We start from the raw sequence: 21,460 nt of genomic DNA on the forward strand, positions 1-21,460 counted from the left end.
GTGAGGGTCAGAATATTTCTGCTTTCTTATGACAGGTAGTTTCACTAATTAGGCCCAATAAATCAAAAGGTTAAAAGCACTTTATGGGAATTTATACGACTCAAGTATAAGGACATGAAGAGGCGAAGGGCAGACTAACAGTACTCAACTTTGTTGTGCACAGTTGTCCACACACTCATTTGGAGAATTAGCTTGAGAACCCCTGATCATACTTTTTTTGACCAAGTCCTAAAAAAACAAGAGCTCGAGCTCATTCACTTCTGCAAAATGCTAATTAATGTTTTTTTGCAAAAAGTCTTGATCTATGACTTGTGAATGTGAAAGTACAGAGAGGAACGGCATCTCCCGCATTACAGCCAGCATGTTTTCCAAGTTAAATGAGCATCACATCATCTTAATGTGCATTCTTGGTATAGTTTACGGAGCCTATTATAAACAAACTTTTGGATTTGTAGCTTTAGGCATGACCTGCCCTGCCAGCACTTCTTTCGAAGCCGGTCCATTGTTCAGCACACTGTCCTGCTGGGTTCCCTTCGCCTTTCGCATCAGGGTAATTAGGAGGAGGGAAGCCTGGTTTTGTTGATGCAGGAGGTACAGGGATTTATGGTATTAGAAATAAAGGACCAATACAGGCCAGGGAAACCATGCTCATTCTTTTCTAACTAATCTAACTCATAATGAAGCCCAGTCAGGCCTCTTTCTAAGAAGCAAAGGGCAGTAGGAATGCAGGAGAGTGACAGGGGTGCTGATAACAGGGAGAATAAAAGCCAGACTGACAGAAAATGACAGAAATATGACTACAGACAGACAGAACTATCTCGCACATTTACGGTCAGAGGCATTCAGGATGCCGTAATAGCAAATTTTATACCGTACATCGATTTTTATCTTCCCCCAAATTGAGTCCATCTTTTCCCCACCACTTATCTCTAACTCTGGTCTTTGCCTGCCTTTCAGACTGTGAAATGGAGAGTGGTAATTTCCCCCCGCTTCTCTCTGTATGTTAATGAAGCGCTAATCTGTTCCTGAGCGAGTGCCTTAATGAGGGCGACGTGTCTCTTGCTCAGCCGGCTAGCTCCCGTTAAGCTACCATTATGGAAATAGCTGGGTACTGCTTGTCGTCCTGGGACCGGACTGAAATGTATGCCTTATTTCCACTTTTAAAGCTTTCTTCTCCCTCCTTAACAAGGCTGGGTGTTCCTCTGAGGGGAGCGAGCAGTGGATAAACAAACATGGTAATGACGAGCACAGGGAGAGGCTTCACACTCTTTGAGGTCTAGTCGTTTTCGGTTGCTGGATGTTGGTTGAGCTAAATAGGCCACACAGGACAGGTTGTTGCAGACAGAGAGCACAGCGTGGGCCAATCAAACCTTTCAGAAGCTGTATAGGTCAGTTGCATTATTATAATTAATCAATATTACTGTCTTTATATCATCTTTTACTCAGGTGCTGCTTTATCCATCCCACGGTCCCTTACGAAGTTAAACTTGTACACAGAAATCAAAGTAACTCAGATTATTGACGTTTTCTCCTGCATCAGTGCATTGCATTGATTGCGCCTTATCCTTGTATCCCTAATGCCTGCTGATGATGATAATATTTGGCTGTATTTAGAAAAACGCCCAAACCAGATTAAAAGTGGGAACAGATGCTGCTTGGAGCTTTCAAAGACTTGTATCAAAGCATATTATGGCTTTATTCAATTTGCATGTATTTAGGCCAGCCCAGCCCATGCCACTCCCACAGACCACATATCTAGGGTGGTGTGGTGGGTGACTATGGAATGGATTAACTTCTCTCGCTTGCTTCACTCTCAAAACTCCTTATCTTCAGGCTTCTCTCTTTGTCTCTCCCCTCCTTCAGTTTGGTCTCATGTCTTGTCTCTTTTCCCATCCTCCTCCCTACTCTGTCTTAGCTCTTTTTCCCCCCTGTATTTAATGCTGTGTACAACATTTAACTTCTCTAGTTTGTCATTTATGGAGTGAAAAAGTGGTCAGATTCGGGCAGGATCCACTGTAATTATCTTCCTAACCTTTCAAAGACTCTATACCTGATGCGGGAAGATGAGGTCAGCCTCATGTTAAGCTGGCATTGAACTGACTTATCTTATCTAGCGCAACTTCCCACCAATGCACAGCTTCTCTTTATGAATTTCCATAGTCATGAGCAGAGCAGTAATAGAACAGCATGAATGAGTAAAATACACTGGTAGGAGCTTAAAAGTAATTTGGAAGAAACAGGTGTGATAGTGAGTTTAAAGTGTTTGAAATACAAGTGGGAGGTTTTTGGAGGAAGTTGGAGGAGAGGTGTTTCACTTTTTTTTGTCTTGCACTCAGCTGCTCACATTACACAAATTCACTACAGGGGATGAAACCTCAGGATTCCTCTTACGATGATGAAAAGATGTCTAAGCCATGTCTCAGAAGAGTCTTTAACGGTGTGCTTGGATTTAAAGACCCTCCGGAGGCTTTTGTTACAAGTTTTCAAGTTCATACATCAGTGAAATAGTCATGAACTACGCCACTTTGTCAGATTAAGATTGTCAGGCTTTTGGTGGTTGGGGGAAGAGTTTGATGTAGGTGAAGCTTAATGGCTTGCACTGCTTCCTTCCTCCACCACATGTGGAGGGGTTTAATCAGAAATCCATGAAAACTCCTGCATGTTTTTTCTTTTATTAAGAGTCAACCGTCATGCGTCATGCACTGAGCTTCAAAAGGTGGATTTTGCCGATTTTTTTTTTTAAGTATGTACCATGCACAGAATGTATTGCAATAATGGAAAATATATGTATCTCATATACAGTGGTTTGGACTCTGAACATCACTAAGTATCTCAGAGTCCATTCAAAGAAAGTGCCCCAGATTCACCTATTAAAAATGTACTAACTGTTTTGTACATGGCATGGGCTGTGTCAATCTCTTTTTTTTGCTGCCTTTGGCTCAGCTTTGGGCAATGCTGGCTGATACATGACACCGGATAAAAGTGTAGTTATTAGCAGAGAATATGAACAAGCAAAGAAAAAAAGAAATCACTGAACTAACACAGTGGCATTTTTTAAAGGTAAAGTGCTCATGGCCAAAACCTTGAATTATTGATTTCTGTAATAATCTTTAGGCACCAGGAATACTCATTTATACGAGGCAGGGGCAATGTTTCAAATCAATGAAAAGTGCTTATTATTGCTCGTATATTGGTTTAGGCTCACAGACTGTAAGGCCATAGAGATACCAGTAACCGCAGCGTATAGCAGATGACGCATTGCAGACTTGCCAAGTAAAGGGCTGATCAGAACCAGGCTCTGTTTCTATTCAACGCTGACCACAGCCTGGGGAGCGAGGGATGGAACGGTTGAAGAGCTGTCATATTTTCCCCCAGGAAGGGAGGGAGAGATTCCCATGTGGTTGAATAATAATGTGGCTCCACCTCGGCAGGGAGAAGTTCAGGGGAGCGGGGTGCGGAGTGGGAGGAGAGGACCCGGTCACAGAGCATTTGTCATAGAAGTTCAGTAGTGTCGCTAGCACCACAAAAAGCACCCCAGTGCCTATAAAACTTGGCCGTGTGCGTGCATGTGGGTTTTCTGTGTTCCATGCTTGCGTAGAAGTGTTTTTGATTAAAGTTTGGGGGCCTGCGAAATCAAGCGAGGGCCGAGGAGGGAGGAGGATGTGGCGTCGGTGCGGTAGTCCCAGTCATCGTCAGTTAGCTCGCAGGCTGCTGAGAAGCACAGATGGTACCATGCTGCCTCTGAAGCACCATCAGTGCACGCACCCTGCAAGATGTGAGCCAGATTTATCCCAAATTGTAGCTTGACACTCGCCCAGAATAACAATATATTCAAGAGCTGAAGTGTGCAGCCAATGAGAATATTTTTCCCTGTTGACTTTGGTGGTTTGTTTAGCATGTCTTTATCTTGAGACCAGTGGAAATCCAATCCCATCAATAGCCGACAACTGTCTCTCTTAGCTTTTATTTATCTTGGTATCACATCCACATTGTGCTTTTGTTCCACCGATTTAAGAAAATGATCAACTTTACAAAACATTGATGTCTTTACACAAGACTCGGAAAAAAAACCAAGTCATAATCTGCCAAGATCTCTCAGACGCTTTGGTGTTTTAGCGCTCATTTGTTTACTTTGTATCCTTTCAGTGCTTTTTTTTTATCATCCAGTAATATGAACTCCTTATGTTTATGCCTTCAGGAATTAACTTTGTGGCACCAGGCTATCAAACAAAAACAAAACAAAAACAAAACAAAACCATTAGGTAACTATGGAGCTCCACTTTTCTTATCACAGCAGTTTTGTTGTTGTTGTTATATAGCTGTACTTTTAATTTCACCAAGCCTCTTCCATTATGTAGCTAACATAGCATAATATAATCATTCTATACTTTGTAAATCATTGTTGTTATGATTTGATGCATACAGACCTATTTGGTCTAAATCTAACTCTTGCAGTCACAGTTTCAGTTTGCCTCCATTAAAAAAAACAACAACTGCCAAGCCCAACCGCTGTATTCGACCTTTACAGAAAGTATGTGTGGTTGCCTGCATATAGCCGTACACGTAGATGTATAGTGAGAACAGAAGAGAGCGTACTTGACAAAGGCTGTGTGCTATAAGACTTAACCACTGGTTCTGGCTGACTTGAAAGAGACAAGAGGAAGACGGGGAGAGAATGAGAAAAAGAGAGAGACCTTGGATGTACTTGGGGAAAGAAAAAGAAGAGCCTGGTCCGAAAAAGAACCGCACAAATCAAACACTTAAATGTGCAGTATAGACACATGTTTAAAGGAAATATGGCACATAACACTCTTAAAACTGGATTAGGATTACTTATAATTAACTGTAACTCATTTGCCCCCGCCAGACTATTTATCCACTGTCTTACGTACTGTACACTCTCTTCAGTCCTGAAAGAAACAGAGAGAGAGAGTTTTTATTAGATAGTTTTATTACTGCCGTGCTTTATTAAAATAAGACAGATTCTTTTTATTTTGAAAAAACAGTGAATGGCTCTCAAACATTTATTTAGGTCTATGGTGGCCTTGGCTATTATTTATGAATTAACTCCTTTAAATACCTCAAAAATCAACTATAACACAGCAGGAGGGCCATCAAAGTGGAACAGAGGAACTTGCATCAAAGTGCATTTAACTTTGCAAAAAACACAATTGCAGGTTGATCAAAGTAGTATTTATACAGTAAAGTGGTTCTATTTGCAGCTGATGTTGTTGAGCTTGGAACAAAATGCATTGTGTGAGTCTAACTCGGAAGACACACAAGGCTTCAAAGAGTGATTGTGAGCTCACTGTGGTGAAGTTATTCAGCCTCTTAGAAATGTAGTTCTTTAATAAGGCCGTTAGTGCAGAAGTTAGTTAATCAGATAGTGACTCTGTCCATCCGAGCGCTTGTTCAAACTGCAGGCGGCAGTCAGCTCGGAAGGCCTGAGCTTCCCAGAAATAAGGTTGCGAATGCAGCGTGTGTCCATGCGTGTGCGCGGCTGTGCGCGTGCGTGTGTGTTCATGCATGTCCGTAGTGAACTTGTGTATGTAACTGCATCCGTGCCTCAGTGTGTTTCTGTCATTCTAGTTCAGCGAGTGGCCCACTGGGTGCAGACAATCCCAGGCTTTGTGTGTATGTCCTGCTGCCATGCTGTGTACTGTACTGAATGGGCTCTGGGGAGCGAGGCGTGTGAAAATCCCACCCTTGCCCACCTAGAGACTGTCAGTTGTGTGTGTGTGTGTGTGTGTGTGTATGTGTGCATACAAAAGAAAGACAGAAACAGAGGGGAAAGGAGTGCCTGTGTGTGTGTGTGTGTGTGTGTGGTTGTATTCATGTGTGTGTAGGGTGGGAAGCGGTGGGTGAAAGAGTGCACTCCACACTGAAACAACCACTTTCTGTGTTGGACAGTACAGAGGGATTCTTTATTGTTCTTTTATTTCATTAACTGGGGAACCTAATGGCCTGACAAATGACCCCCAGCAGAGGCCACTCTGTTGTCTCAGTTGCAGCACCACTGTCACTGCTTGTCTCTTCTAGTCCGTGTCTCTCTCTGTCTCCCCTTCATCATGTTTTATAACCTATAATAACAGTAATGAGGGCTGCGTCAAATTCAGGTTTTTCTGTTCCCCGGCCTTCATGTTGTGCTCTAATGGAACAGACAGAGCCATCATAACATTATTAGTTACACCTCTGTTTTTCCTATCACAACCAGTCAAATTGCCACCTTAGGCCTGTTTTATATGCATTATAGTTTTTACTTTTACTTTTATTTCTTGCGATGTTTGGTTTTTAATTTCCTTTTCTTATGTATTTTGCTTCGGGGACTTTGAGGACATGTCTGTAGATTACTATTTACTGATTTAAAACATGCTTTACAACCTAGGTGGGTACCAGAATTAAATTAGTGTATTAATCATGTCATGCATTTATATGCTCATTGTACCTTGCATTGCTTTTATCAGTATTAAAGGCCCTGCACAGATACACAGGTGTTTTCAGTCGCCATGGTTGAGGAGACCTCTCGTCAGGCAGAAGTGAACTAATACTAATGAGAGACATGTAAATTGTCCCCGCCCCAACAGTGGCAAATAACAGAAGCATTAAGGAGAGTTGTCAGTCAAGCACGACGCCCATACAGTCCTGAAAAGAAGCGCAATTAGGCAAAAACACCTCCACCAATGGACTCTGGACGTGTTGGGCCCACAGTCACTACCACAGACCTAGAATTTGCATCTTATTATTTGTGTTTTCTGCACAACTGGAGTGTGAATAAAAGCTGTCCAAATGCTGGTAAAGGGAAAGCACAGTATTATCATATTCATATGTGTTACGAATCATGCAAACCAGTCACGAGAGACTGGGAGGTCATGCTTCATTCACGTGGTGTCGGCAGGATGGGGAGAAGAACAGGAAAAACACCCCTTATTCCAACTTGGGAGTGTTCAAGCATTATTCGGAGGTGGTTAGTTTTAGTACTAATCTTGTAGTCACGCCAGATTAACAGCCTAAATTAGTCTCTGTTATTTACAGCAGTTTGTTATCGAATAAAACCAGATACAAACAAGGCTGATGTGAACGGTTTAACCCAATGTTTTGGAAGCAGAAGGAATGACTCGCGAGGGAGGCTTTAGCCAGGCAAGAAGCTACTTTGTCAAAAAAAATGACTGGAAATTATTCAAGTGCCCATAATAGAGAACTTGTTCCTGGGCGAGATAACGTTGACAGTTGAGTGGCATGTTTTGGAAAGCAGTCTCTCACCTGGTGCTCGCCGTATAGTCTCATGCGCCAGAGGCCACATACCATGCAAACACTGTACCTCTTTTAATAACAGTTCTACTTAAGTCAGCTTGTAATTTTTCCAGAACAGAGGCCTCGGTATGAGAGGCAAAAATTAATTACTATAACAGACAGAGGAAACCAGCAATGTCGGAGATTTCATACCTAAAAGGGGATTTTTTCCCCCATCTTTTGTTATCCCATCTCCTAGTAGTGATGGTGATGGATTGTTCAGATGTAGATCATCATCATCATCATCATCATCATCATCATCATCACTAAGTGTCGTACTGTGTCTTGCTGCGTAGCGTGTGAAGATTCAAGGGGCGGATGTGGGAGCAGTGCGCTGGGGTGGAAGACTAGTCATGTTCCCATTGTTCCTAACCACAACACAGGATGTGGTGGATTCTGATTGGGGAGGTGGATGGACGGCGCGCACACACACACACACACACACACACACACACATGCAAACAAATAATGAACAAAGTACAGAGACAGGACATTGGTGACCTCATCCATGTGAGACAAAACCAATAGGCAAAATAGCTGTCGTCCCATTCAGCCCACCTTCGAGGATGTTATTTGTTTAGCCCCGGTAGCCGCCTCCTGCTGCTCATAAATGTCAAGCCTCATCATTGCTGAATGAGAGTTTGCTGCACAATTTGACTGTGCGGGGTGTCTCGGTGTGTTTAATGTCTTGAATAAAGGTGCTGTGTGTTCATTTAGCACGTTTGTTATGTGACTTTTATTCACAACACCCTTATTGACTTCTTCTTTTGTTACAACACCCATTAAGCACAGTAGGTAGTTCCTGTTTCATCAAAACTTTACACTTAACACTGTGTTCCCCAAAGGAGCTTCTTCAAACTTAACTCCTAGTGAGATATATTTAAAACTTCTCCGCTCTTTCTCTTCCTGTGTCCTTCTCTCCCTTCATCCATCCCTCCGTCTGTTTGCTGTTCCTGTTTGTGTGTTTGTTTGTATTTGCGGCCTAGCCTCTCGGAGCATGTAGACATATGCCCCGTTCCTTCTCTAATTGGTTCTCTGTATTCATGTGGGGATGCAGAGAGAAGCAGGGAGACTGCAGGCAAAGCCGACTCTTAATGTCAGTCCATTGCCGGCTACGGATGGACAGCTCAGTGATGGGCTGTTTATAACAAGGCGTAACTTAATGCAAGGGAAGATGGGAGCCGAGGCAGAGGTGGAGAGAGATAAAGAAAAGGAATACATCAATGGAGGGAGGGCGATGCTTCTTTTGAGGAGGAGACAAGAGAGGGACAGGGAGACAGACTCACCTCAACAGGCAGGAGGAGACAGAGGAAGACCTCCCCTCATGCTGTTACAGCCTGAGGGAAATGCTTGTCAAGGTGTGTGTGTGTGTGTGTGTGTGTGTGTGTGACAGGAGGGAGGTCAAAGGCAGGCAGCAGAGTATCTGGGTGTGTGTCTGCTGACTTATGTATGACTTACGTGTGTCAGTGCAATGATTCCAGCAGGTACCAGGAAAGCTCCTGTCATCAACTAGTTATTTTAACAATAACCCGTGGGCTGCCTTTCAACCTGAGTTAGATGTTGCGTATTAACATCACAACTTGCAGTTGAGCGTGTACTGTATTAAAACCTTCCCACTCGTCTGCTGAATAAACCGTTTCAAAAGCGTAGTCTCGTGGATAAATACTTATGCAAAGGTTATGGGCTGAAATCTCCAGTTTCTATGGACAGATTCGACCAAAACAAGTTAAACACTGACAATTTAATAGGCTTTATGCACAGCTCCACTACTTCCTGATTTTAAGCCAGTTCCTTTATTTTCTGTCTAACATTATTGGACAAACTGATTAATCCAGCTGTGTCTGACCTCACAACAATGGTCAGACACACCTGGATTAATCAGTTTGTCCAATAATGTAAGACAGGAAATAAAGGAGCTGGCTTAAGATCAGGAAGTAGTGGAGCTGTGCATAAAGCCAATTGTATGAGAAAATACACATAACAACAACTTGTGCTATATTGATAATGTTCAGTATGTTGTATGTATTGTATTCATAGAAACTAGTGTGTTACGTTATATTCAAACAAGTGCAAATTTGTGTTTTTATGTGAGCATATGTGCTTATGTGTGTGTGTGTGTGTCACATATATACTCTTGTGTTAGTGTGATTATTATCTGCATGTTGGTTGCACAGGCTTCTGTGTCCGCGCTTGCTTGTGTATACGTATACATTTATAGTATACAGTATAGTGTGTTATTCAGCCTTTGTGTGTGTGTGTGTGTGTGTGTGTGTGTGTGTATCCTGTCAGGTCTGGAACCTGCTACCTCCTCCCAGCTTCTATCTCAACACAAAACAGAGCAAAATCCCTGGTTTGTTTATTGTTTTTCCACCTTGTTTTTCTTTTGATTGTTGTCAAAGTTCCCACCGTCTCCCCTGGCGTAGCAGCACACACTCAACTCTTCTCTGCTGTTATTTACTGCGGTTTTTCAGAGCTGCGATAGAATGAGAGCATTATCAAAAGGCCTGTTGAGAGAAAAAAAAAGGAAGAAATAGTTAAGAAGGATAATATATTCAGGCTGATTGAATGTTCTAGGCCAGTTCGTTCCCGGGTGTTTTCTCCAAATCATAGAAATCAGAAAGGCTGAGTGACATGTTGGTGCCTTCACATGTTCTTGGGAGGCCCCTTACTGTACATGAAGGGTTCTTCATCATGTCATCTCTGGTATGTCATAAGTCTGACAGAGGTTTGGAAAAATCCTCTCTTCTCTTCTCTTCTCTTCTCTTCTCTTCTCTTCTCTTCTCTTCTCTTCTCTTCTCTTCTCTTCTCTTCTCTTCTCTTCTCTTCTCTTCTCTTCTCTTCTCTTCTCTTCTCTTCTCTTCTCTTCTCTTCTCTTTCCCTCTCTTCCGACTTGTGTGTGTTTTTGTCGGGGCCTGGCTGCTGCATGTGTGTGCACATATCTGCTGGTGCTGATTTCTGTTATAAATACCAGTGGTGATTGACAGTTTCCACTGTTTTGGTTTGACAGCTCTTATTTGTTGTAGTCGACAGGCTTTTAGTGAACGCCTGACGTTTTGAGGTTCCACGTCTGTCACTGCTCGCTCGGTGGCTATGGGGCACTCTTGTGGGTGTGGATGTGGACCAGTTCTTGGTGCCCCCCTTTCAGAATCTATACACATTGCATATGTGGCTCCTTTGGGCTTCTGAACGACTCTGGGCTCAAAGGGTCATGGGAAGATTAAACATGGTTGCTTTTTGGTCTGTTGATAAGTGTTTGTTGTTGTAGATCTGCACATTGCAGCTCTGTTTTAGTGGCAGCAGTGTTTACCGAATGACTCCAATGCAGTGACGTAAAGCAGCTGCATCTTGATATAGTGAATTAAATGAAAAACCTAAAGCTCTTGAAGATGTCCATTATTGTTCGTCGTTGCATTTTGTCATCCGTAGGGATACTTGACCAAATTATCTGTACTGCAAGTGATAATTTAAAGGTGAACTATGCAAGTCTGGTCGCTTTTCGTCTGTTTTGCTAACCCTCCACCTGACCATGTGCATTGTTTTGAACAAATCTGGCAAAAAATCGATCCATGGAGTGGTGGATAACGTTATATAACATACGATTTTACGGCATGTATATTTGTCTAATCCTATCTGTCATAAACAAACAGAGTTGCAAGATTGGTTTTCAGCCATGAGACGCCAGGTGAAAGGCAGAGAGCCTCCATTCTCACTCGTAACAAGTTATGTAGTTAACTATCACAATTATTCGGGAGGTTTTTAATTAAGGTAAAAATGTAGCATAGCCATGGGAAAAATCCTGCTTAGTTCTTCTTTAAGATCATCTGCTGCACATCAGGCTTCAGGTTTTCAAATTAAAGTCAAATCTTTCAAGCCTTCTATTATGCGAGTACTTCTTGATAATAAAAAAAAAACCCCTCCATAGTAGAGGCAGAGAAAATATAGTTTCTTTACAGCCTGGAGCTTCCACAGACGACAAAAGGTCACTCTCTCATCCATTAGAGAGCTCTGGCTGCTGCTAACCCTCTCTCCACCTACACTTTACATGGTTAACACGCAGTTAGTTCATTCCTATTCTCTGTGAGGTTGCAAAAAAAATCTCAGGTCAAGCCCCATGTAGCTCTTCTGGTGCTTTCTACTGCGTGATCATCAACAGATGAAGGTTGCCAGGTTGTCATGGGTGTAAATGCAAATATATATGTATGTACATTTTTTTCCACAAGTGACTGGACCTTCAGGGTGGTTAAGGTTATGGTTCAGATGGGTAAATGAAAAAGTAGAAGTGCATAGAGTAACAGCTTGACAGTATAAAGGGGCAAATTGAGATTGTATTCTCTTCTGTACAGTGTAATACAGACACAACACTGATGGACCATTTATGAAATGTAAAACTTTTAAAAACACAATTTACACACCGTTGACAATAATTAGAAAGTGTTAAGTATACAAAGGACGCATAATGAATATTCACAGTTATAATTAGCTGTTTAAGAGCACAGTATTATTCAATGATTCTAGCATTATGTCTCGGTAAGTGTGAAACCAAGACACGCTGTTAGAAAAATATTCTCAGTACTTTGCCTCCAGAGAAACAACGTCAGAGCACAACAAAAGTTTTAAAAGCAGCTTTAGTGTCAGTTGCTTTAAAGATGTCTCATTACATCCACTACCAACACCTTACCTGCAAATTAACCACTATTCCCTCTCTCTATATATAATATACACACTATTAGCCTGTAAGCTGTCTGACTGAGCAGCATACCTGAGTTTGAGAAATGCTGGTTCTAATACATCAAGATATTTCCAATGCTTTGGGGATCACTAGCCAGCCACCATTCTCTAATTGCCTTATTATGCCATCGCCTACTTATTTATAAAACATAATTAGAGAACATATTAGATGATGTGATGTGATATATTACATCTAGCTTGATTAGTGTGCGATAATGAGTAGAAAGCTATTAATTAAACTCATTATAAACATAATGCTTAAGCCAATTCAATAACCCCTTTTCTCCTCAGCTGAACCCTTGACCTGTCTCCACTTCCTCGTCTGTATTCCTCCTCCACAGTGAATCAGGTGCTTACCTCTTTAGTGTTGATGAGGTTCAGACAGATGCACAGAAACGCTCGCAACATAAAAAAAAAACCCAGCGCACCTGTAGCACTGATGTGAACAACAACAATCTTGACTGAGACATTAAAGGACTGTGTGTGTTGACAGCACAGATGCCTACGTCAGAGTCTGTTTTTAGCAACGGACAGCTGAATAAACGCACACAAATGTATGCATCTTCAAGCACACCAGTAACATAATTATATACATGTCGCGATAAGTTATTATTGTTATTACATTTAAGCTACAGATGTGTTTTTTCTCATTGTTGTTCAGTTGACATTTCCATCTCACTTCATTTCTCATTAATTAGAAAAATAATGTCAGCGATGACGAGATGCCAATTTCTTCCACATAATTACCTGCTTATGAAAAAACCTGTTGTCACAGTGCCACAGTTTTACAGTATTTGTGCTGTCACCTGCCCAGCCTCCCTGCACGTTCCTCATAAAATAACCACCACTGATCATCTTTCAGCAAGATGGCAGAAAGCAGCTCCAACAGCCAGAAAAAGCCTGTGAATGCAGCCTGGCACGAAGACAGAGGAGGAGGACAGGCAGACAAGTTGGCAGAGATGCATGTATATTGCAGGCTAACTGACGAACGGTAATGACACGTATATTGTCGTTGCTGTAAGCTGACCGTCAGAGAGGCAGCCAAGCGTGCAGCCAAGTTGAAATACCAGATAGAAAGATAGAAAGGCCCAGAGTCAATCAGACGTCAGGTGTTTGTGTACACTTGTGTGGCTATGGCAACGTAAGAGTGTATCAGCAAGGGTTGGAGATTGTTATTTCAATGAATAATGGTCAGAGGTGTATGTGCTTGTGTGTATGTGTAAATTACAGTAAAGCACTCAGGAAGAGGAAAGGGTGTATTTGCTATGAGCGTCCGTATTGAGAGGAGGAGGAGGGATAAAGGGTTGCCAAAAATCCGACAGCTCAGCCTCCTGTGCCTTCCCCCCTCTCTTTCTGTTTCTTTGTCTTTCATTGTCAAGATTTCTCTCCGTCAGGCAAAAGTCAACGACCAGGCAGCAGCAGCAGCAGCAGCAGCGATCTCCAGTCCGACAAACTGTCAAAGAGCTCATAGTCGCGAGGAGACATGTGACATACCAAAGTCACAGAGGAACCGTAATCTTCCATATTCTGTCTCTGCCCGGCCAGCACTGACCAGACTGGCAACACTGATTCAGTGCTGTGTTTGTGTGCGTGACCAGAACCAGAAGCACTTTTGGCATTTACTATTAAATACCCTGGACCACCAAAATCAGTGGATTTGATGCACATGCTGAAACATTTATACCATTTGTCATATTTGCCAAGTGGAATACATCAAGGCCGAAAACAATCACACGCTTTTCACTTAGTGTATGTGTGGGTTTTTTTGTTGTTGGCTTGTTTTTGCAGTCTTCATGTTTTGCAAATTACTACCCGCTGTGAACGGATTGATGATGAATGATTTCTGGATAAGTGGAAAACCCCATGGTTAAATGAACTCCACATGGGCACCTACTGGGTAGTGCAGAGCAAACACTTGTCCACCTCTGGAGGGGACCTGTCTCCATTTCCCACCTTTGATTTCTTCTGGCTCGGCAGGCCGCTCCTACGGCTGACAGTGTTTTTGCGAGGTGTGGTGTTGATGAGGCTAAAGCATGTCATAGTCACTGCACCAGTTAGTCTCACTGGCATGAACCTCATCACGCCTGAGGGACAGGCTGTGTTTGGACTGACAATGTGCTCCGTTGAATCTGTGCTACCTCTTCATGCGCCGCATGAGACCGCTGCATGAGCTCGGCAGAGGTGATGACAGAAAATGCTGCTTTATGTGGCAAAAAAAAGGTGAATTTAGCACAAAACATACAGCAACACTGTAGAGACACATACCTACATACACATACCTACAAATTACTATAATATGAACAGCATACTCATCTTATAAGTTCATCATCTCTACTTTACAGAGTGGTTAAATTCATTCTCATTGACATATCACTGAATGATACGTTATGAACAGTGTAAATACAGACTTCTGTCAGATTAAGAGATGGAGTCTGATTCATCCATTCAAGGAAACAAGGAAATCGTATTAATTTCAGGGATCACAGTATGTTTAATACTAAAAGTTAAAAATGAAAAATGAGAAGAAATTAAGTGGAGAAGCTTTAAAATAAAGGGTATACAATCAAGTCAAAGGCAAAACAACAGCAGTGCTGATGAAAGGTTGAGTCGTATTGTCGGACCCTGGTTTGTGAAACTGCAGTAAGATGTCTGTAAGATCATCCCATATATAATAAGACCAACCCAGTGACTGCGGTGAGTTTATTAATCCTTATCCACACAGTGGTATCTATGAATGGCACAGCTCAGAAACCTCTGCACCTCTCTCTGAGACACACACACACAAACGTTCACACTAGGACACATCATCTGACCAGGCTGCAGAAAATTGATTGGCGCTTGATGTCGCTACTTGAGCCTGATTTGTTTCACTTTGTGTCCGTCTGGTGTGGACTTCTTCATGCGTATTTTTTGAGATTGCTTCACCCGGCAGACAGTTTCACACAGGCGCTACGAACATGTTCCCCCTGCGGAGTTATAGGCGGCTTTGTTGTTACACCAGATATGATGTTTTATTTCCAGATATAAGACACCTTCTCTGTGTGTCAGTGGAATATTTTTTTGTTTAATGCTGAGATGCTTGTGGTTGTTTTCTTTTTCTTTACAATGAAAGCTCTTTTAGGGTTTTCACAGTTTCTTGTTATTTTACTCAGGCTCACGTTCCCCCTCACATTCTCCTCCTCTCTGGTTTCACATTCCCTCTTATTTCTCTTATACAGTATGTCTTTTCTCTATTTCTCTCCTTCTGTCTTTGTTTTTGTCAATCTCTTTCCTGTCATCCTTTACTCTGTCTCCCTTTCTTTCTCCCCACCGTGCCTTTTCTATCCTTTTATCAGTGAGAAGTAAGAAATTCAGTTTCTGTGAAGCACTCAGCAAAAAAAAGAAAAGAAAAAGAAAAGAATCATTGCTTTGACAAGTGTTTTAAATCCAAGCAATCCTTTATTGCACTGAAGCAAATAATTGATGAAGACTGCCTTTTTGCATCTATACAGCTCCATTCATAGAGATTCCTTACCACCACTCAGTACATCTCAGTTTGATATTAACTGACATCACTGACACCACTAACCACTTGATGAGATAAAAGCACTGCTTTCTCAATGTGTCACTTTGTTATCAGCAACACAGTGATTGGTTCACTAAAGAATAGCAAACCTCTGAAAGCTTCAAATTCTGAAATTGGCCTCCTCCAAACATCAATGCTGCAGTTACAGATTGTTAATCTATGACACCAGATCTTGTTCAGTTTCGCACTAAAGGGTAATTATGTTTAATTTTAGTGCAACTTGGATGTTGTCTTGACTCTCATCTCTATTGCTTAAATCAGTGTCCTCATTGCAGTAACTTCTGAGAAACATGGTCATATCACTACCACGTAATCTAATGGGACATATCTCACAGGAAGTAAGAGCTTCAGAGTAGTAGAAGAAGATAGTGCAGGCTGTTTTTGAGACATGTTGGATGGATGATATTTGAGAAATCTGAAATTTTGGCTCAAGGATGCAGCTAGATGAAAGGCCTGGAGACCGGTAAAGTTCACCAAGACTATGAATGTCTGCATCAAATTACCTCGAAATCCATTTAAGAGTCTCCAAGATAGTTCACTTTGAACCATGAATATCAAAATGCTGGTGGCATTACATACAGAGTCTAAAATGTGTGTGCTGATCTATTTTGTAGATGTTGAGGAAGGTTGTAGAAGAGCCAGAGACGGAGCTGGAGCTGGAAGCTGGTTAAAAAATAAAAGTTGCCAGAGGACCAGATCATTCATCCTCTGGGCACAGCAGATATTTGTGTTAAAATCTGTCTCCATCCTCTTAAATATTTCATCAAAAAAAAGAAAAAAAAAATGTCAACCCCATGCTGGCACTCTAGAAAACAGGCTTTGTCGTCATGGGACCATGAACATTGGTGATTGTTTATATATTTCATTGTTGGCCAAAGCAACTGGCTGACTGACAGGAATGCTGAGATTCCCATCCTGGGAATCGCAGATCTGACAGGTTATCTCATTTCTTGATTTGAGATTGAACTGAATACACACAACTGAACTGAATAACGAGTTTTTGTTTTGTTTTGTTTTGTTTTGTTTTGTTTTGTTTTGTTTTGTTTTGTTTTGTTTTGTTTTGTTTTGTTTTGTTTTGTTTTGTTTTGTTTTGTTTTGTTTTGTGTTTGCGCAACTGCGGTGAATATGGTCACAGTTGAAGCATGAAGACATTTGGACGGATGTCTAACACCAGACAGTTCCCAGTCAATCTCTTTTTATATGTTGTCACATTCTCACATTACGGAAAGTAACATACACTGTAATGAGCATATCATGTTATTATTACTGACACACCATGGACACTGTGTTATCAAGTATCAGGTATCAAGAAGAGTTGTAATCCCTGCAGAGCTTCTCCTGCAGTTGTCTCTTGATGACTTTGCTTGTTTATCTAGGGAATAGTGTAAGTAGGCATGTCAAAAGCTATTATGCTTGTACCAAGAAAAACAACAGAATATTTCGTCCACGTTTGGAGAAATTTCCTTGATATATTTTATGAGTTTATTAGTTAGTTTATTCTCTTCAATGTGTTGGGCCTCCGTTGGTATGTAGAGTATATTATAATAATATAATGTAGTGTATAGGGAACACGAGATGCAAGTGAATTCATGATTATTTTCATGGGTTAATCCCATCTTCTGTATCCTGGCACACATGATTTTGGCTCTGAGACAGATAAGAAGTGTATGTATATGTGCGTGTGTGTGTGTGTGTGTGTGTGTAATTGTAGTATAGGGGGCTGTGATGATGAGGATGATGCATCCTATCCCCATTAGTGTTAGCCTAGATCTGTCAGAGCCTCGTTGGGTTACTGCCTGGCAAAATCTCAACCCTGAGGAACAATGGGATGGGCCAAACACACATTCACAAACACACACACACACACACACACACACACACACACACACACACACACACACACACACACAGTGCCTGGAAATTCACATCAGAAACACTCACAAACACCTTCATCCTTGACCCCTGTGTAACATAAAGTCTGGTTTATTGTCTTCACTTCATTGTTGCTTAGTTTTGATCGATGTCATATCTCACACCCTGAAACGTGCGTTTTACATTGCCCCCCCCCCCACATTGCCCCCCCACCAACACCAACACCACCTCTGTCAGACAATAATGGAGACGGCTCCGTTGGCTGACAAGTGCTTATTTCTCTTAACAAATGGGCTGAGTTTGTTATTCTGACCCCGGCTCACCAAAGACCATTAACCCAAATGACTAATTATGCAGCACTGGCCTTCTCATTACAATAGTATTTGCCATAGTGGAGATAAATAGAAAGCAGTGTGGTGTTGAAGCGTGAATTAGATCACTGGTGTTGGAAAACACAGGCTCCTCGTAAATGTTACTTCACTGCGTACTCAATTTGTGTTTAAACTCAAACCATTCCCTAACAAGGCCTTGTTTTCTCTCAGAGATTATCACCTTGTAGATCTACTTTGATGTGCCTCTTCTTTTCATTTTTAATTACTTGGTTACAACCTAAATAAGTTGTTTTATTACCTATCGTGCTGAGGCATGCCCTTCCAGCGCTCCCTCTGCCGTAGCCAAATTCAAGGCTGCCCTACATTCTGCATACTCGACGTGCCGTGGATCTGCCGTGGATTCGGGGCTTTGAACGAGAGATAGCATTTTTCCTCTGTGCTCTCCTTTATGGACTTTTAATGTTGCTTCTAATTAATATCTTTGTAATTAATTTGCAGTGACACATGACCTCTTTCTACGTATACACACACACACTGAACCAGCCCTCCAACCAGCCAGCCAACCAGCCACCCAGTTAGTTTGAAGCCCCGAGGCCCCATTTAGTCTCTAAGCAGCAAACTGCAGGGGAGAGAGCTGCAGACGGGAGATAGCAATCGGACAATTCACATGTGGTGTTGGCGTCTTTCAGTCGAGACCTATTTCTTTCTTTTTTGTGTGTTTGTGTCTTTCTTGGTGTTTGTTGTACCTGCACTTTTCCTGTTCTCTCCTCCCGTCCTCTTCTGCCCTTCTTGTCGGCCGGAGGAGTTCAGCGCTATTATGGACAGTCAGCGTGACAGCACTGAGTGTACTTTGGTTCACTACAAGACTGCCCCTCTCATTCTCTGCTACCAAGAAAGCATTTCACGTATTATAGCCATTTTCTCAATCATGGGTTTTGATAAAGTGGCTCGCCATTATGTCCACTCATGGTGGTTGTTCAGCCTTCATTTCTGATGAAGGCTGATAACGATGATGACGGCAAGGGTTTTTTTTTTTTTGTGCAACCCTGCGTCCTGTCGATCGTTTGTCAAGCCCGCAGTCTTTTCAGAGAGGAGAGAGGGAAAGGCAAATGGCTCCCAGGGGAAGAGAGGAATAAGCATATAATGATGTCTCACAATAACTCGCGACACACTTGTGATATAACTGAAAACTTTAAAAAAAAAAATTGGAGCAGTGGTCACAAATCATTTTATTACTCCAGCTTCACAAAAACCCAAACTTCTTATGTATTATACTAAACAAGTAGCTTAACTTAATATTTGTTCCATTACATTAATATTGGTTTAATTCCAGACAGCACTGTTTGCTTTTTTTCTTCACTCTTTTCAAATTCAACACATTGTACTAAAATGACAAAGTTACATAACTTCAGCTTTTAACTTTGCAGAAGTTGAAGTTATTAACCCACAGAGAAAAAGGAAAGACCGGCAGGAGAAACACCTGTTTTTGCTTTGTATCAACAAACCTAGAAATAGGATTCTCTGTTGGTTTTTTTATTTTTTCATCTACTTACATAATTTTGGACTGTTTGTTTGGACTTGTCCTTCATTTAAAGTTAGAACAAAAAGTCCTCTCTCGATTCTTGTTAGTCTTGTCTTGTCCTGCATACTAAATGGATCAGTTTTGCTTTATCTGTGTGTGTGTGTGTGTGTGTGTGTGTGTGTGTGTTATGTTTAAGATGCAGCTTGGAAAAGTGAACTTTCAATGTCATAAAAGTTTACTGTATGAAATTTCAATTGATCAAGCAGGGAAATGGTTGAAAGAGCAGGGTACCATGACCGTTTTCCTTCCCTGGGTTGAGCAGTTAGTACACGTTTAGCTGCGTGGGGCAACAACTGATGCGACCTGTCTCAACTTTCTAAAAGGTAGTCAAATCAAATGGAGAAGGAGTGATGGGTCCTTCTGCTATGACTTAGTGGACAGTGACTTTGCCTGCAGTGTATTTTTAAACACTCTGATGGATAACACTTAGAGGATAGTGCGCACTGGCCAGAGAGCAGTAATAATTAATGACAGTTTTTATAGAAAGCACAAGAAGCCGACAGAAGAAAAAGAAGAAGTCCTGGTCATGTCTCTTACGTGTGTGTGTGCTCTTACTGCTGCGCTTTTATCTTGTATCTGCTCTTTTAACTGGTTATTCTTATTTGTTGGGGGTTTGTTCTCAGTCCCCTCACCTCTCTGACCCTCTCTAACACTACCTCTCTCTCTCTCTCGCTCTCTCTCTCTCTCTCTCTCCAGGTTCAGAAAAATGTCTTTGTTGAGTTTAATCACCAGGAGCTGCTTGAGTTCTACAACAAGGTAGGTCTTTCAGTGTGCACTTGCGTGTGTGTGCTTGTGCGTGTGTGGTGCATACAGCACATGCTTGTGTCCACTTTCCTGTCGCCCTGTATGTGCCTCGTTGTGTGTCGGTGCCTTACCTTCCCTCGTTGTGTTTCATCCTGTATTGCAGACTTTTTCTGACAAAATCCATCGAGCTGTGTGTCTTTTCTCGTGCTTTTTGTTGCACATGTTTCCCTCTCTTTCTCTGCCTTTTTCATTTTCCTTTGTTTTTCATGCATGAGTGTGTGTGTGTGTGTGTGTGTGTGTTTGTCTTTTTCCCCAAAACTCAACCATATCTTCTCTTTCTTGCAGCTTGAAGTCATACAAGGCCAGTTGGATTCCTTGACTTGATGCCTGCCGCTCTCTGTACAGCCACACACACACACACACACATGCACACACAGAACCACACACTTTGTTAGTGTTTTTGCTGACAGCTATGCCAGCTGTTAGAAGCCTAGCAATTACATTCTCTCTCTGATTTATCACAGACAAATGTCAAAATTTGCAGGCAGTGGTTTCTTTCCTTTATGAGCTCCATTCAATCCAGGTTTGCCATTACAATTTAGAGAGGACTGTGTAATAATTCTCATTGTGCTTTGAATTTTTATGTCTTTATCAAAGAGATAGTGGAGAAATTACCTTTTTCAATGTTAAAAAAATAAAATGTTTCATAGTGACATTTTTCTATACCCTGCAGTGAACGACTTCATATTTGATTGCGCTATCACTTATAAGACAATGTTGAAATGTGCCAATAATCAGTGATCTTAAAGATTCAAAGACAAATTAAGTAAAAAGAAAGTCAGACTGTCACTTTATCTCGAAACAAATGGAATTTGTAACTTGTAGAATGAACGCCATTCTAATAAAATCTGAATCGGAGGTGAAATCCATCCAAGCTGTTGTTATTTAGTGAAGGCTCATTATTTCTCATTAAAACCAACCTGGACTGCTGGTTCAACAGATGGGAGTTCTGGGAGGCACAGCGGACCTCCAGTGTGTGTGTGTGTGTGTGTGTGTGTGTGTGTGTGTGTGTGTGTCGCTGTGTAGATGGATGTATGAATATGTCCTTGTTGATATGCATCTGTTCTTATGTGTGTGTTTCTGTGTGACTATCTCCCCTGCTTTGATTTGAAACCTACAGTAGAGAAGTTCCCAGATTCCCAGATGTTGTTGTCCGATACAGACTTAGTAAGAACCCACTGGCTCTGCTCTGAAGTGAAGCTTTATATTTCTTCTGTCCTGCTCATTATATATCTTGTTTGGCCTGGGAACAGAACATCTTGAAGGACAACTAGACTTCTTCTCTTT

The 21,460-nt window shown here is 41.7% G+C and overlaps 1 protein-coding gene across 1 annotated transcript in view; it reads left to right on the forward strand.

Annotated features, from left to right (window-relative positions):
* The window catches only part of commd10 (COMM domain containing 10), a 57,631-nt gene extending 36,589 nt beyond the window's left edge, over positions 1 to 21,042 (forward strand). The window contains exons 6-7 of the mRNA XM_085786401.1: positions 20,066 to 20,125; positions 20,459 to 21,042. Of these exons, the coding sequence (XP_085642527.1) occupies positions 20,066 to 20,125; positions 20,459 to 20,497 (99 nt within the window). The 3' untranslated portion in view covers positions 20,498 to 21,042. The remainder of the gene's footprint in view (positions 1 to 20,065; positions 20,126 to 20,458) is intronic.
* Positions 21,043 to 21,460: the final 418 nt, after the last annotated feature.

The sequence above is a fragment of the Trachurus japonicus genome, chromosome 9 (genome assembly GCF_045865225.1).
Source record: "Trachurus japonicus isolate A0001 chromosome 9, Traja_1.0".
NCBI lineage: Eukaryota > Metazoa > Chordata > Actinopteri > Carangiformes > Carangidae > Trachurus > Trachurus japonicus.